General features: G+C 38.7%; 1 protein-coding gene across 1 annotated transcript; it reads right to left on the bottom strand.

The window, feature by feature from the left end:
* Positions 1 to 660: 660 nt before the first annotated feature.
* Positions 661 to 15,677, bottom strand: f8a1 (coagulation factor VIII). The gene is given in 12 exon segments (NM_001078703.1): positions 661 to 1,797; positions 2,321 to 2,376; positions 3,022 to 3,068; positions 3,310 to 3,391; positions 7,651 to 7,715; positions 8,393 to 8,485; positions 8,597 to 8,717; positions 9,889 to 9,957; positions 11,522 to 11,681; positions 11,891 to 11,963; positions 12,778 to 12,824; positions 15,553 to 15,677. Coding segments are annotated over 12 exon segments (954 nt in total). The 5' UTR covers positions 15,612 to 15,677; the 3' UTR covers positions 661 to 1,715.
* Positions 15,678 to 17,043: the final 1,366 nt, after the last annotated feature.

Here is a 17,043-nt window from a genome sequence, read left to right as displayed (position 1 = left end):
CCTCCTACCTTCTTATACTGGATGGATATTTCATTATTTTTAGCAAGCTATTAGGGAACTGATAAATGTATAAAACCCATTGGCTCTCTGAGTCAGAGTCTAGCGATCTTAACAAGTTATTACTTGGGTACAACACTTAGTAAGGACAAGTACATTATGAGGGGTGTGAAAGGATAAATCAACTGGTTAAAAGCCATCTTTGCATGTTTGCTCTGCAAAATGAAACCGGTACAGCAGATGTGTAAGCTCACACACAAACCAACATCTGGAGCAGCTTTTGTGGTCTTCGCTAAGATTGATGGGAAGTGTATGCCAAGAACTTGGGAGGTGGAGATGTGAGATTCCCCTTCCCTTAATGCGCCTATTAAATGCTGATTGCTGCACATGTAATATACGGCAAGTGTTAAGCCTGAAACATGTTCTATATTTGTGGCACAAATAAATGATGAGTGTTGCATGTACATTTCTCTGTAACTTACCCTTGGCAAGGGGTTCCACTGCTCGCACCTGAAACAAGTGAAAAAGTGACAGCAAGAGACATCTGGGCTCTGTGTAGTACCTTACTACAAATATTCATATCTATGTGACACTAAAACAATTTGACTCCTATGAGAGAAAATATTACTGCATCAATATTTTTAAGAAACGGACACACTGACGTTTAAGAGTGTTAATGTATCACTTTAATCCATTCTTACTCATATTACACATTATTTACAGAAAGTTTCTTTTACAGAACAATACAGCGAAATCTATTTAACAGTCACAGCACCACACAGTGTTAATACATACAACGAAGGCATTTGTATGAATAGCAAGCTGGCTCTGCTCGTGGATGACAGTCCATTCATATGTACAGTTGCAGACAGTAAATGAGAAATGAAATCTTGGCAGCCAAAAAAAAAGCGGAAATGAAATATGCGGGTGTCACCATCGTTCTATGCAGTTTTTCATGTTAAGTATAAACCAAACAACTCTATATACATTTTTGTTGATGAGAAAACACTAAGACTTAATTAAATTACGAGTTTCCCCTTCAACCAGTTTTAATATTTACAAAACTTCTTGAGCCTTGAATTCTTTTTAGGACACAGTCAGATCAATAGCAATGACTATGCAGATTTAAAGATGCAATTTTTGTATTGTTTATGAATATCTGTGAGTACTACAAAACATTTTCTTTGTCTAGCCTTCCGATGGAGGCAGTCTGAGAAAACATTTTATCATTTACTGCAAATGCAAATATATAGGGTGGCCACATTATTGCAGTTTGCTTTGCTGAACCCTATCAGTTTTCATTCCTACACTGTCGAGCATAATGCTTTAATGGCCCTGAGGCAAACTGTTGCACCATTAAAATTAGCAGCTCAGTGCTCATCTTTACAAATAGGCCTGCCCTCCACTATCCCCAGACCCCCTTTTTGCCCCCAAAGTGCTTTGTGTATCTTCCAGCCATTAAAATGAATTCATGTATTATTTACTGGCACAAGTAAACCCAGGAAAAGGTAGAATTTGATCCCACCTTCTCTTTTCCTAGAGTTCCTCCATGGCTAAAACCTGGAGGGTAATGATTTGTTAAACCTGTCCAGTCTCAGTTAGGAGGATGATTAACCTGGTACTTTCTTCTCTCTGGGGCACAGAAGAACTATTTCTGAACATACTACAGGAAGTTTACGTAAACTACTTTGTACTACAGAATGATATGCTTGTAAAGTTCAGATGCCTTGACCTGACGGGCAAATCATTTCTTGCAGGACCAAATGCAGTAAGTGATTCTGCTCAGGTGTCAAGAGTGGCCTGTTAAATATAAAGACAATGAAAATCAGTGAGTAGTAAAGCACCATAAGATTATTTCTGTGTCACATCTAGAATGAAAGAAGGCTGTTGGCACATTAGAACATACACAGTTTATTATTCTATCTGTATCCTAGGTTTTATGTTATTGTGTGGATAGTGGTACAACACTGTTGGTAAGTTATGCAGTGGGAGTCTCCATGTGTGTGATCTATTTGGCATGCCCTTGATACTAATAAACCTCTGCTGCGTTAAGACATATTGGGTTGGTTCCCAAATATTTTCTGCTGCAAATTGCAGCAGGTGTTTATGACCAGATTCAAATTTGATAAACACTATTGTTGAAACAGCAAGGAGTATAAAATGTAAAAGTGACTGGAGGATCTGACAGTAGTCAGTGTCATGGTTTGCAGCAATATGGACAATCCAATTCTTTGGGATTATACTAACATTTAAAGAATTGTGTCATTGCATTTCTCAGTTTCCTAGCTGAGCAGATGTATTATAAGTTCATCCCAGCACTCACCATAGCTCCACTTGCAGAACCTTTAGGGATTCCACATCATTTTCTTGGCAGGCCATCTGAAGCAAAATAAATAGCACAAAGAGTACTTGTTACTAAAGAGGCAGCTTTCACTTTAATACCATCCTCCTTTACTTCAGGGAAGAAAGGGATAGATTATAACCCAAAGATCCCTCCTAACAGTAAAAACAAGTTTTGTAGCACTAATCCTTACATTCAAATTATCAGCAAAAAACACGTTAAGTGTTAAATTGACTATATGTGCATATAATCCCCAGCATAAAGTCACTAGGTGTCAAGCATGAGTTTTACTTTTAAATGATCAGATATGCACCTTTAAAACAGACCAATTATTCTATTGCCAGATATTTTTTATTTTCATCCTCTCACCTATCATAAATTAAGGATAAGCATTTGGTAGTCATAAATTGCAAAACCTTCAAATGTTCCCTTGTGTACCAATAAAGTACAGGTTAAACGGCCTTTCAAGCATACATAAGCCATTCAAATTCCAAAAACACAAAGAATGAGATGCAGAGGTTGGGCAGAATAGAATCATTATTTCCTGCTAAGCAGAAACTCATACATAACAGTACTAGTTATTATTTTGGTTCATAAATATTTATTATGGTTCCAGAATGAATATGTAGTAGATGATAAATGAGTTATAGAAAGGTAAAGATATCTATGATATTTATACTCACAACTACTGACTGCAACAGTAAAAACACCTCTTCTGTCAAATAATTCACTGTAAAAAACAAAACAAATCAAAATACCTATTTTCCAGAATACTGAACACATAAAGCAGGCTCTACAATATCTTAGTAATACAGGACATTACATATACTATTATATTTCCTAAATTAGTCAGGAAGACATTGCTCCTTCTTATACAAGGGCTTTTTGGGAGATTGTTTTCAGGGATTATTTTCTTTTTTCATTGTAATTAAACTTGGAAAAGTAAAAATGAATTGAGAGAGTTCACCTACCATGGCTGTGACTATCAAATGCTTCCCAGTCATATTTTTCCAGAGTCTGAGCATGTTCAGGCAGCAACTTCTGAGGTGGAGGCTGCAAAGATCATTGTATCATTTTACATTGCAATACAGACTACAACACTGGTGTACCCTAGCCTAGGGGCACTGTGACCATTTTTCTAGTCCACAGTACAGTTCTTTTTTTATAGTGCCAGTACACCTTTATTTTCCCAAAAGTTTTGCCTAATGGAAATATTAAAGGTTACATGTACATTTATTTTCCATTTTCTTGATTTCTTCAAGTTCTGGGGTTACAACTTACTCAGTTAGCAGATTTACTTTTATAGATAAAAACAGATACCAATGCTGAATTAACTGCAAAGGAGGAAACAAAGAGAAAAGAACAATACAGTAACAATAGTTCACTACAAATATTCATATATTGTGATCTATGGCAAACAGAAATATGTCCAAAGTATTAAATCAAGTGATAATTACAGACTTTGCACATGTTTAGATGACACTTACATTGGCTAAACCACCGACTTAATCTTAAAAATGTGCTAATTTAGAGTATTTCAAGCTAAAGGAAGAGATTATAACAGGAAATAGATAATGGACAATCGGACAATTGCAGTTCAAACTGGTAAATATATGGAAATGGCTTGCTTAAATTTTTTTTTAAAAATTTGCATAAAATGCTCCAAAAATGAATGTCCATTTTAATACACATAACTTCTTCATTGTCACTGGTCACAATTGATATATATTTACTGTACTATATTATGCTATACTGTATATTGTACTCTTTTCTCCTCTGCAGCTATTATATATAATGTAGAATTTGTAAGGTAGGGACAGCCTTTTTGATTTTCAAGCCAACAAGAGTACCGGATCCACTTTCACTAAATATATTTGAGATTTAGCCTTGTCTAAGCATTTTTTTTGCACAGGCAGTTGCAAGCTTCTTATCACTTCCAAGGAGCTCTTACTGTAGTTAAAATCTTATAACAAGAAGCTGGGGTATAGCCTGGCCGTCTTCAAATCCATGTGAGCACACAATCACCAAACCAACAACCATCCGAATATCAGATAAAACGTCTCATTTATTAAAACATGCTTGACGTGTTTCGTGTCTTGCACTTAGTCATAAGCCTGGCTGTCACTGTAGCCATTAGCTAACTGTGTGCCAGTACAGTAAGTCTGTACTGGCACAGGCAATCTCCTTTGATAAACACAATTTTGTTGGAAAATTTTAACACATGGTTGCATTTTAATTTTCCACACAAAATGATGTTTCCAACAATCCAGGGTGTTGAAGAGCATTGTGGCACCTGCAATTCACTTTACATGGAAGGAAGCATTTTTTATACTACCTACTGCAGTCTTTGTGTTGAGGAGGATGTAGTGCTCAACACAACACAGGTTAATTGCATTTCGATACAAATGATCTGAAGTCAATGGGATCAAGTGCATTGTTACCCTTATATAGAACCTAGCATCCATACTATTTTTCTTTAGAAAGACTGTTCCTCATTCCCTGCTACAGTGGAGCTTACATAATGCCCCTAATCTTCACTTAGTATGTCCAATTTATTTCAGTTTAACTGAGCAGCTTTAGTCCATGCACGGCACATAGTCCTCCAAGAATCGTACAGAAAATCTTAATATCTTTGATGTTATTAGGAATATATTCAAGACTTTTGAAGGGCTAGAACTGCTATGGGACCAGTGGGCGACTATAACACAAAATGATTGCTAGTCTTTCTGTGACCTATTTAACAAGTATTTATTACCATAATAAGTAGAGGGGGAAATAAAATGGTGTGGTTTAATGAAGGGTATTAGTGTTTGATGATTACATGGGATTAAAGGATTCCCTATATACTACAGACATTAATTCTTGCAGCAGTGACTACATTTGAAAGAGCATTATTCAGTCTTACAATGTCACTTTTTTAAATCCAAAGGACACACTATTTGTTTGATTTTATCAGTGACTGTAAATAATTTGTGATTTTCATTTATTTTTTTAGTAGAATTACTAAAACACAGATTTAACCTCACAGAAACATATTAGTAGAGAGCACAATAGATACATGCTTTGAAATTCTTAGATTGGACATTTGTTTTGTTTGGGCCGGCCCAAAACACATGGGCATGAAAATGCCTCCCAAAGTCTGAACAGTGAAAAGTAGTTAGCTTGATTTACAATACATTGTGCTGTAAATGTATTAATACCAGGCTATTTTCCACCTGGGGAGTAACCCCTGGCAAACAATCACTAATTAGCTGTTTCAGCCAGCTGCAGGTAGAACGAAAGCAACATTGTGATTGGTTGTGATCTGTTTTACTGCAAGTAGAACAATGAAAGCAACATTGTGATTGGTTGTGATCTGTTACTACACAGGAACAAATTTGTAATAAGCCTCATTATCTTATTATCTTAAAGGAGAAAGAAAGGTAAAAACTAAGTAAGCTTTATCAGAAAGGTCTATGTAAATACAGCCATAAGCACTCACAGAAACGCTGCACTGACTTCTCTGTCAAAAGATTAGTTGTGTCTGTTTTCCTCTGCCAGAGACACGCAGCTCTCTGCTCTCTCCTGCTCCCCCCTCCCTCAAGAATGCTAAGAACTCACTCCCCCCCTTAGGAATGTGGATCTGAGCCAATCAGCAGGAAGCTGACTCATAGTCTAACTGAGCATGTACACTGGTCTTGCTTTTGGTGCAGGAGTGGGGCATTGTGGGAACTTTCTTTACACAGCTCAGCATTTTTTCTTCCTGTTTGGCTTCTGATCATCTGAACGGGAGAAATATGGGGAGACTTAATGGCACTATTGAGACAACTGAAGGCATGCCTGCAGCTTGAGATTCTCTCTTTATTAGCCTTTCCTTCTCCTTTAAAGGAATAGTCAAACAACCAAGAATGAAGAATTTCTTTAAATGGGTTGCCAGATTATATATCAGTATACAAATCCAACATTGTGCTTTAAAGTTCAACAATACAATACAAATAAAAGGAGGGAAAACTAGTCACAAAGAATTCTCCCTATTCAACGAACCGATGAGTAGATCACTGGCCAATCTGGTAACACATTTAAAAACTCATTTAGGAACACAAATGCATAAAGTGTAAAATGCTAAAACAAATGAAAATTCCCACAGAATTAGCCACTGTGGGCCCTGATAAAGAGTGTGTCTGTTTTGGTATATTGTCCACAAGTTGTGATGCAAGTTTTGAAGTCGAATGATTTCATTTCCAGGGCATTACATCAACAGCTGCATAATCGCATACTTCACTAGATGAAAGTCTTTAGAATGTGTAGGTGAAACACACTAAGGGCATGCCGGAAGCATCAACTTCTCAAGTAAGTAAGGTGTTAATTGTAGGGCTCCAATGCATCTGTGTGCACTGTATTTTGTACCTGCAATTCATTAAAGCAGGCTGAACCTGACAGTTGGTGCTACACCATGTACAGGAGCAAAGTACAGGTATGGGACCTCTTATCCAGAATGCTCGGGACCTGCGATTTTCCATGATTTTTCCTTAATTTGGATCTCCATAACTTAAGTCTGCTTAAAATCATTTAAATGTTGAATAAACCCAATAGGATGGTTTTGCCTGCAATAAGGATTAATTATATCTTAGTTAGGATCAAGATGGCCTTTCCGTAACTCGGGAACTTTCTGGATAACAAGTCCAAATGTGCGCAATGTTGCATCCATTTTACAGCTTTGCACCTAGTTTTGTAAATCAGCCTTAAAGGGATACAGTCATGAATTTATGGTGTACTTTTTATTTGTAAATTACACTGTTTACATAGCAAATAATTCACTCTACCATTTAAAATGTTATTTTGGAACTAACAAATGTATTTTTGAGCTTTCAGATGGAGCCAGCGCTACACATTAGAACTGCTTTCTGGTAATCTATTTCTATGTTTCTCCTACTCCCATGTAACTGGAGGAGTCACAAGCTGGAGTTCTTATTATGCTCTAATATCTACTGGGAGCTTCTATCTTGCTCCCTTCCCATTGTTCTGCTGATTGGCTGCTGGGAAGGGGGGTGATATCACTCCAACTTCTGGAGAGGCAGAACATTTTGAAAAAACATGTTTCCCCATGACAGTATTCCTTTATAATATTGCCAAACTGCCCAGTATGATCAAAATCAAAATCAAGTCATTTGGTTGTTTTGGTCCAGTAGAAAAAACCATTTGAGGGAGAAATGCAGGCTGTACAATATGTGTGACCAGCTTAAGTACTACTAATATGAGAGATAACAGGATGCAAACAAAATATTAACATTTTAAACATGCGGTTGCAGTTAAAATAGATAGTTATTTTGTACCTGTAACAACATAAGCAGCAGGACCCTGGATACTTCACACTTTGCTATGATGTCCAGAAATGCCCCTGTATAACAAGATGTGTTAAAGTTATTGACTGCTGGAATGTTAACCAAGTGATAAAAAAAACAACACAGAATTTGACAAAAACACTGACATCTAGCAAAAAACACAGCTACACAGACTTTATAGCCTGTTGGTTGTATGGTGTGGTGCTTTATTACTTTTTCCTAAAAAGGAGCACTGGCTCGAGGAAAGATTGGATTCAGTGAATGGGGGTAGGGGGGTTGCAAAAAATACTGGATCCCCAGTGAATTCTGATTTGTCTTTTAAATAGACTAAATATACACTGTATGGACTCATATACATATTTACAAAGCTGTGTAATTATTTCATGGGAATATTTAGCTGAAATTGAAGTTCTGGCTTAAAAATAAGCGTTAGCTTGAAAAATGTAAAGTTGTGTCAAGTGCAACTGCCTTAGCCTAATATCATACATGGCGTATTCTCCCTTGGGTGTAAATTCCAATGCACCTCAAATTCCAGAAGCAGCATTAGATTTTACAGTGGTTGGAGCTCAGTCCAAAAATGGCAGAATTCACAGTGTGACATTGGAATTATATACCAAGACTAAACAATAATCTGGGCTACAGAGTTATGAATAACCAGATTGTGAACATATTCTAATTTCCTTTCAATTATATATGACCAAGGTAAGATTTGGCATTGGCTCAGGCTTCTTACCAACCGGTAGACTGTTTCCAGGGGTGTGCAATCCCTTTTCCTGGGCCAGAAGCTGCATTTCTGTGAATACAGCCAATGCTCCATCATAGTCACCTGAAGCAGTGGATAAGATTGAAAAATACAGTCTGAAATAGGAATATAGCCTAACAATGACAAGAGTAAAGCGTTACATTGGAAAGTCACATTATTGGGCCTGCTACTCACGTGTCATGATTTTACAGGAAGCTACATATCCAAGTGACAGCAGGCACTCAATAGGAACTTGTGTTTGTAACTCTGCTGCACGCTGGAAATACACTATGGCTTCTCCCAGTTTACTCATGTCCTAGGTGAATAAAGAATAAAAATGTTGCGAATGTCCCAAACATGTATAGATTGAATCAGAGATAAAATAAAGGGACCCCTTTAAAATTTGACAAGGCAGGGAGTATGCAATGGCATCACACCTTGAAGCTGGCATTATATTTAACCCAATGGAATATTTAATGCACAGATTACCCTTACTGAATATGACTGAATATGACTATTATCATGAAGTAACAAATATTTCACAGCTATAAATCATAGGATAGCAAACATGCAGCACAAATCCCATCACCCTCAGACAGTGGACAAAAAAAGACACATATGCTTCTAGGTACATATTCCTTCAAATTTGCGACCCACAAAAAGTTTTCTTAGTGTATTTCTTGTTTCTTTCCTGTTCTTATTATCATTACCCTTAATTTATATAGCACTGACATGTTACTGCTTTACGGAGATTGTTATACACATCACACAACACACCTGGATCAACTTTATCAGAAACCTATAAACTTCCAGGACCTAATCACTGGAAGGCAGCAGTGGTAATCATATACTTCTGTGACTAAAGCTAGTAAAATTTTTTAGGGCTCTGGCACACGGGGAGATTAGTCGCCCGCGACAAATCTCCCTGTTCGCGGGCGACTAATCTCCCCGAGTTGCCTTTACCTGCCATCCCACCGGCACAAATGTAAGTCGCCGGTGGGAAGGCACGCGCGGTGGTGCTATTTCCGTAAATCGCCTAAAAAGACTCGCAAGGCTTTTTCGGCAATTTCCCGAAATCGCGCCGCCGCGTGTGCCATCCCACCGGCGACTTACATTTTCGCCGGTGGGATGGCAGGTGAAGGCAACTCGGGGAGATTAGTCGCCCGCGAACAGGGAGATTTTTCGCGGGCGACTAATCTCCCCGTGTGCCAGAGCCCTTAACATACTAATTTATTTTCCCCTGTGTTACTTCGAAAGTGTCTTTATTAGAAGAATATGTATATAAAGCAGTATATTCAGGGAATCTCTAAGCCGTTATGCATTAGTGTGCCGGAGATTTAGCTTTCATTCGTTCCAATTACAGACCTGTAAAAAAACAGCCATATTCAGACAGCCTTAAGAGGTATTTGTTGAAAGAGTTTAGATTTTGCAGTGTGATTAAACTGTTTATCTATTTATGTTATACAACAGGCTTATCGGTCACAAACCTTCAGAGAATTTCCTAGTTCCAGGCAAAGGCTGGCTGCCATCACCGGCTGGTTCAGTTCAATGTAAACCTGGAAAACATAACAATTTGGCTCTTAAGGGAGTTAAAACTTTCCTTGTCAGTAAAACCATTTTTGATCTTAGCTTAACAAATTATTTAAAGCTATAGGCCCACTGTGCCTTTCAGTTTTCCCTTTGTATTTTTATAAAGGTAACATCAGGAGATGAATCTAAAATTATCTCATATTGCTTTGTTTAGCCTAATTTTTCATGATGCTGACAGTGCTGACAGTTTGCAGTTTTACACTTGTCTAAGCTGCTACTGTCAACTTGGATGGACACAACCTCATTTATTTATCACATTCCATAACCCTCCTATTATGTCATCATGTCCTTAGAACAGTGAATCCCAAGCGGCTTTTGGACCTCAAAGGGGAACAGGAGTCCGGAAACCACTGCGTCAGAATAAAAAATATAGGCTTTGTCTATAATCGCCTAGGCTGTAGCCTGGCAATTAGTGGTATGATCCAGTCATTAGTTATAAATACTCCTTACATTTAAGAACAGCTTTTGCAAAGCCATGCCATGAAACTATGCCAACATAGGTAGACTCTTGCAGAACACACAATTCACAAGGAAATTTATTGTAGTATATACCTTGCTTTGAAGTAAAGAAAAGCAAACTAAAACCAGTGAACTCTTGATAACATAAAATGTGATGTTCTAATTCAGTTTAGTTGATACTAGGGTCATATTAATCAAGGTTAAAAGCAGCAAATTACAATCCCCTTTAACACATTTTACACAGCTAGTCAATTTGAAGTAAAAAATGGTACTTAAAGAAGATGTTAAACCTGGGAAACAAGTGTGCTGCTTTTAATTATGCATATAACAGCCAAGCACCTTGTAATCTACATAATATCCCCACAGGTTGCATATTAGGACACTCTGTCTTTCATCCCACACAAAAATAATAAATTATGCTTCCCTGGCTGGCAAAGACTGTTGGCAACAACACTAACTAGTAAATGGCAAGGAAGCCAATGGGAATAAAAGTAGAAATTTTTATACAATAATCAGAGAGAGAATTTTAAAGCCTACTTAATTTTTATTGGCTCCTACTCCATTTGGTCTTCAGCCAGCCACTAACTATTTATGCCGTCAAAAGGATTGCAACCTACACAAGACTGTGTAATGGCATATTCCTTTAGGGTGCTGATTAAAGTTTGTGTACCTCCTATTAATACAAGAAAAGGAGAAACAGTAGTCAGACAGCTCAAAGTAGCATTTTTAAACTACAAAGTGAATTTATTTTAGCAGTGATAACACAATATATTATTACTGTGCTATCACTGCTAACATAAATTTACTTTGTAGTTTGAACACTGCTTGGAGCTGTCTGACTACTTTTTCCCCCTTTTTTGCTCCATAACCTCTCACTGTGCAGAAAAATTCTAGCAACACAGAGCTGACTAGGGTAGTAGCTTAGACTAACGTAACTGGAGTAAGGAAGGTTTGACGTGTCAATGGAAAAGACTAAGCAGAAGGGGAAGGTGGGGTGAGAAAAATATCCTAAGTTTGTTTACATTCACCAGAGAAACAACTTTTTATCATAAACAATTGCATCTTGCATACTTTAATGGCAAAGCTATAGCAGTTGATGGCAGCCTGCAGATGTTCTTCAAACCCTGGGCACTTTAAGCGCTGAGTCTCCTTTTCTTCTTGTAAAAATAGACGTGCAGCTTCAGTTAATGCCATGGCCTCTCCTGGAGCATTAAACAGTGTCTGCTCACATCTGCCAACAGAAATGTTACCGGTTATGATCATTTGGTAACCTGCATTCCTGTGTAACAGTCCAGAGATATTCATCTACAGGTTAGCCTAGTGTATCTATGGAAAACCCTCAGCTAAATTCCACAACAGCAATGATGCTTTGCAGAGTGATATCAGCAAAATACTTCATAGTTCCATGTAAGGATCTGGGATTCTTCTTGATTTACTCACCTAGCCATAGCTAAGTTACAGAAACCAGCATATTGAAGGCAGTCTTGTTGCTTGAGTTCTTTGGCCAACTGACCTGAAAAATTAATGTATGTACAAAATGAATAACACTGTTAAATGCATTATGATTATTATGGCTGTACAGCTTTTGCCTCAGAGTAATATAGTTCCTGTCAAATGGCATACACAATTAGTGTTGCTCTCCAAGTCTTTTTAAATTTGACTGTGGCTCATGAGTAAGAAAGGTTGGGGATCCCTGCCCTAGGTACTAAGCTATTAACTCCTAGCACACAACTTGCGTATGCCTTTGGAATATGCCTGTGGAAAATATGAAATTAAGCCCACAACAAGAAGTATTAATTATTTAGTGCCCACCCACTATAGTGCCTGTATTTGGAAGAGAAATAAATAGCTTTCACATATGAAATTGTAACAAAAATTACTGCATTGCAAAACAAATTTATCCTGTTCCCACATTCGAGGATATATTTTTGGGTCTGAAATAGAAGAGAAGATTGGTGCTGTAAAGCAAATGAGCTGCAACAATTCCATTTAGCTTAGCCAGAATAGCAAGTGAGCTTTACAGTATGAGAAACACTACTTTATAACATATTGTTAATCACTTTAGGGTTGGGGGACCTGCCTTTGAATGCTATTGTTAGATCCTATACCTGTATATCTATTATCTAGAATGCTTAGGACCTGGTGTTTACTGCTAAAAATCATTTAAGGAAGAAATAAAAAAGGATCGTTTTACCACCAGCATGGATTCATGCAGCTTAGTTACCATCAAGTACAAACTACTGTGTTATTATTACAGAGAAAAAGGAGATTGCATATTAAAAATAAGAATCATTTGCTTATTATGGAGTTTATTAAGAAAATCTTACCAAACTGCTCACTAGCTTCGGCAACATTTGGCTTTCGTAAAAATCTCCTAAAATTAGAGAAAAAAAAAATATTTACTTACTATTCTCCACAGAGAAAAAATTAAAGGAACAGTAACACCAAAAAATTCAAGTGTATAAAAGAAATTCCAGTATAATGTACTGCTGCCCTGCACTGGTACAACTGGTGTGTTTGCCTCAGAAACACTACTATGGTTTATATAAAGAATGCAGCTGTGTAGCCATGGGGGCAGCCATTCAAAGGAGAAAAGGCACAGGCACTTAGCAGATAACAGATAAAACACTATTGTATTCTACAGAGCTTATCCGTTATCTGCTATGTAACCTGTGCCTTTTCTCCTTTTTTCCAGCTTGAATGGCTGCCCCCGGGCTACACAGCAGCTCATTATATATAAACTATAGTAGGGTTTCTGTAGCAAACACACAACTTTTACCAGCGCAAGGCAACAGTACATTATATTTAATTTACTTTAAAACTCTTTAATTTTTTGGTTACTGTTCCTTTAAGTCCCAGCTGGAGGACTGCAGATTGGACAGCCCTAACAAATGTTAAGTCTGTTGAACAATGAAAGGGGGGGAGTAATTTACAAAGATCCCAGATTCAAGTGTAAAAGCACTAAGGAGCACAAAAGCCCCTTCAAACTGAAGGGGTCTGGGGCCTGGCTGTGCACTGCACAAAAATTCACGAGATGCAAAGTACGGGGCCACTGGAAACTACGTAGTCCTGTCCTTTCCACCTGCTACAGGAGGTTTTAAGTACAAAGCACCAATGTGCTCGGTCGGCGCTCCCTAACTTGGGTGTTTCAATGAAATTCAAGTTCAGTTCTCTGCATTCTGTTTTGTAGAGCAAAAACTTGCTGCCAGGGCTCAATATAAAGTGCAGAAAACATAGTGGAACGTGCCCAATTTGTGCCCCAGTGAACTTGATAATTAACCCTAATGTGTCCTTTGTATTTTTAGCAACATTTTTTTTCTGTGTGATCCCTCTAATGCTGGGGCCCATGACAAATGCCTTTGTCAAAAAACGAGTGCTATTTGAGTCTACAATTTGGTTGTCATTTTTTTTTTATTTATCTTTCTATTCTAAACTCTCTCCTATTCATCTTCCTATTGTATCTGCCTGGTTGCTGGGGTAAACTGGACCAAACAAGAGAACTGCTGAACAAAAAGCTAAATAACTCAAAAACCACAAAAAATACAAACTAAAAACCAATTGCAAATATTTCTAGAAATGGAATTTCTACATCATACTAAATGTGAATTAAAAAGTGAGCCACCTCTTTAATAGTTAAAGATGAATGTCCCAAGGACTAGTATACAGTGACACGGCATCTAGGTTTGTCACCTTTTCTAAAAGCATGAGCCTTCATGTTGTTCTATCCAATGTTATTTTTACAAATGGCAACCATAAAGCTGGACATACACGCACCAATAATATCGTACGAAACCTCGTTTCGTACGATATTTGGTGCGTGTATGGCAAGTTGGCGAGTCCACTGATATCACAGGAAGCTGCTGGTTAAAAGATTTTGACGGGCGCCATAGAAGGCACCTGACCAAAATCTGCCTTCAGCGCTGAATCGGCAGAAGGAGGTAGAAATCCTATTGTTTCTACCTCCTTATCTGCCGTTTCAGCCCTGAACGGTGTGTGGCCGATTGTACGATCTTTCGTGCGACTATCGCAAATTGCCACGTGTGTGGCCACCTTAAGTGTGCCCAGTTAGCCAAATGAAGCGGAGGACTGAAGATACTTCATTAGATGTTTGTGGAGATAAATGCTAAATATATGTGTGCTTTGTTCACTAATGACCCAAAAAGAGAATAATTCAAATAACGGTCTACAAAAAAGCACAAACATGATCCCCATATTGGATAGTATGTTAATGAAAAACTGAGTAACACTCCAGCTTCCGCGACATCTATTTATTGGTGTGTGCCCCCTCCATGGCATCATAGGCGGGGAGGGCTTGGGTCTATAACTAGAAGGGGAAATTTGGGGATCATTGCGGGTTGGGTGCAGGTCAGACTTGTGAAGTACACTCTTCCTCTGCTCCCGATCTTTCTCTGTCTTGGAACCTAAGGCACTTGCAGAAGTAGCGTACAGAGTGTAAAGACACGGGTATGGGTTGGGTTTGGCAACAATTTGAGAGTTATGTTCTGATGGGGGTTAAGGTTTTGTGTGTGCGGGTCAGGTACATGTTGAATTTTACCCGACCCCCACATCACAAGGCTGTCACTAGCTGATCAGGCAGGTGAAAATGCAGGTTTACATGTAAAAAATCTCCATGAACCCTTTACATCTCCATAGTCAATGTTCTTGCCCTACAGGTGGATATTTTACACATCAGTAAAACCTTTTTCAAAGGCAACTTCCAAGGTGATCACTTTGCTGTGGATTCATAGTCTTTGCTTCTGCCCCCTGTGCTGATACAGAGCTACATGCAGTCTGTATGAGGGGCAATGCATAAGGAGCTAGTATTACTGGGTAGGGTGCTATTGCTTGGCTAAGCGTGTAGCAAGTAATGCACAGCTGGGCACTCACTACACTGGCTGTTTGTTTCCAATGCCATGATGCCAATTTAGACTGCATTCATAAACAGGGAGGATAAGAAATATTCTGTGCAAAGGCACCTTCCCAGACACGGCGGATAATATTGAGCTGGGTGGCATAAAGACATGCAAAGAGCGGTGCAGGCATAACATAACATTATGAAATATTTTCTGATATTTAGAATATAAGCCATTTTGCAGCCTCACTTTTTAAGCTTGTTAGAGACAGCTCTGTATCGCAGCAAGAAGTCGCCATCTGTCGCCATCCTGAAGAAGACGCTACTGTCACGCAGCTCTTCCCGGAAGCAAAACAACTGAACGCTAGAACGGAGCAGCGGCGAGAGGACTTGTGAGGTCACCACCACGTGATACGATGTGGGCGTGGTGTCACATAAGGAAGTAGCTGGCAATACCTGCGGCCCTGACGGACACGCCCACATAACAGGGAACAGTTCGGCTGCCGCTGCCCACTTAGAAAAGGGAATGAGATCGTTTAATGTAGAGAATGAGATCATTTAATGTAGAGTCGCTGGTTTAACTACATCAATATGCTGCGTAGGGATAGATGGGAGCGGCAGATCCGACCAGGGGGATACATATGCTGGCACAATTTGATGTATTACTCTGTATAAGCAGGGCTGGCCTTAGGCCAATTGGACCTATTGAGCCCAATAAGGCGGGTATAACCAAATAAAGCTGTCCAGCACCCCCAGCAACGATAGCCTAATAATACTGTTGACACTGTTGATACTGATGACACTAAATTGTGCAAAACTATAAGTTCCATGCAGGATGCTGCTGCTTTGCAGAGCGATTTGACAAAATTAGATAACTGGGCAGCAAACTGGAAAATGAGGTTCAATGTTGATAAGTGCAAAGTTATGCACTTTGGTAGAAATAATATAAACGCAAACTATCTACTGAATGGTAGTGTGTTGGGGGTTTCCTTAATGGAGAAGGATCTAGGGGTTTTTGTAGATAACAAGTTGTCTAATTCCAGGCAGTGTCATTCTGTGGCTACTAAAGCAAATAAAGTGCTGTCTTGTATAAAAAAGGGCATTGACTCAAGGGATGAGAACATAATTTTGCCGCTTTATAGGTACCTGGTAAGGCCTCACCTTGAGTATGCAGTGCAGTTTTGGGCTCCAGTCCTTAAGAAGGATATTAATGAGCTGGAGAGAGTGCAGAGACTGCAACTAAACTGGTAAAGGGGATGGAAGATTTAAACTATGAGGTGAGACTGTCGAGGTTGGGGTTGTTTTCTCTGGAAAAGAGGCGCTTGCGAGGGGACATGATTACTCTGTACAAGTACATTAGAGGGGATTATAGGCAGATAGGGGGTGTTCTTTTTTCCCATAAAAACAATCAGCGCACCAGAGGTCACCCCTTTAGATTAGAGGAACAGAGCTTCCATTTGAAGCAGCGTAGGGGGTTTTTCACAGTGAGGGCAGTGAGGTTGGGGAATGCCCTTCCTAGTGATGTGGTAATGGCAGATTCTGTTAATGCCTTTAAGAGGGGCCTGGATGAGTTTTTGAACAAGCAGAATATCCAAGGCTATTGTGATACTAATATCTACAGTTAGTATTACTGGTTGTATATATATAGTTTATGTATGTGAGTGTATAGATTGGTTAGTATAGGTTGTGTGCTGGGTTTACTCGGATGGGTTGAACTTGATGGACAATGGTCTTTTTTCAA

This window comes from Xenopus tropicalis, chromosome 4 (genome assembly GCF_000004195.4).
Source record: "Xenopus tropicalis strain Nigerian chromosome 4, UCB_Xtro_10.0, whole genome shotgun sequence".
Classification (NCBI taxonomy): Eukaryota; Metazoa; Chordata; class Amphibia; order Anura; family Pipidae; genus Xenopus; species Xenopus tropicalis.
The sequence above is the reverse complement of the archived record's forward strand: the minus strand, read 5'-3'. Positions and strand labels throughout refer to the sequence as shown.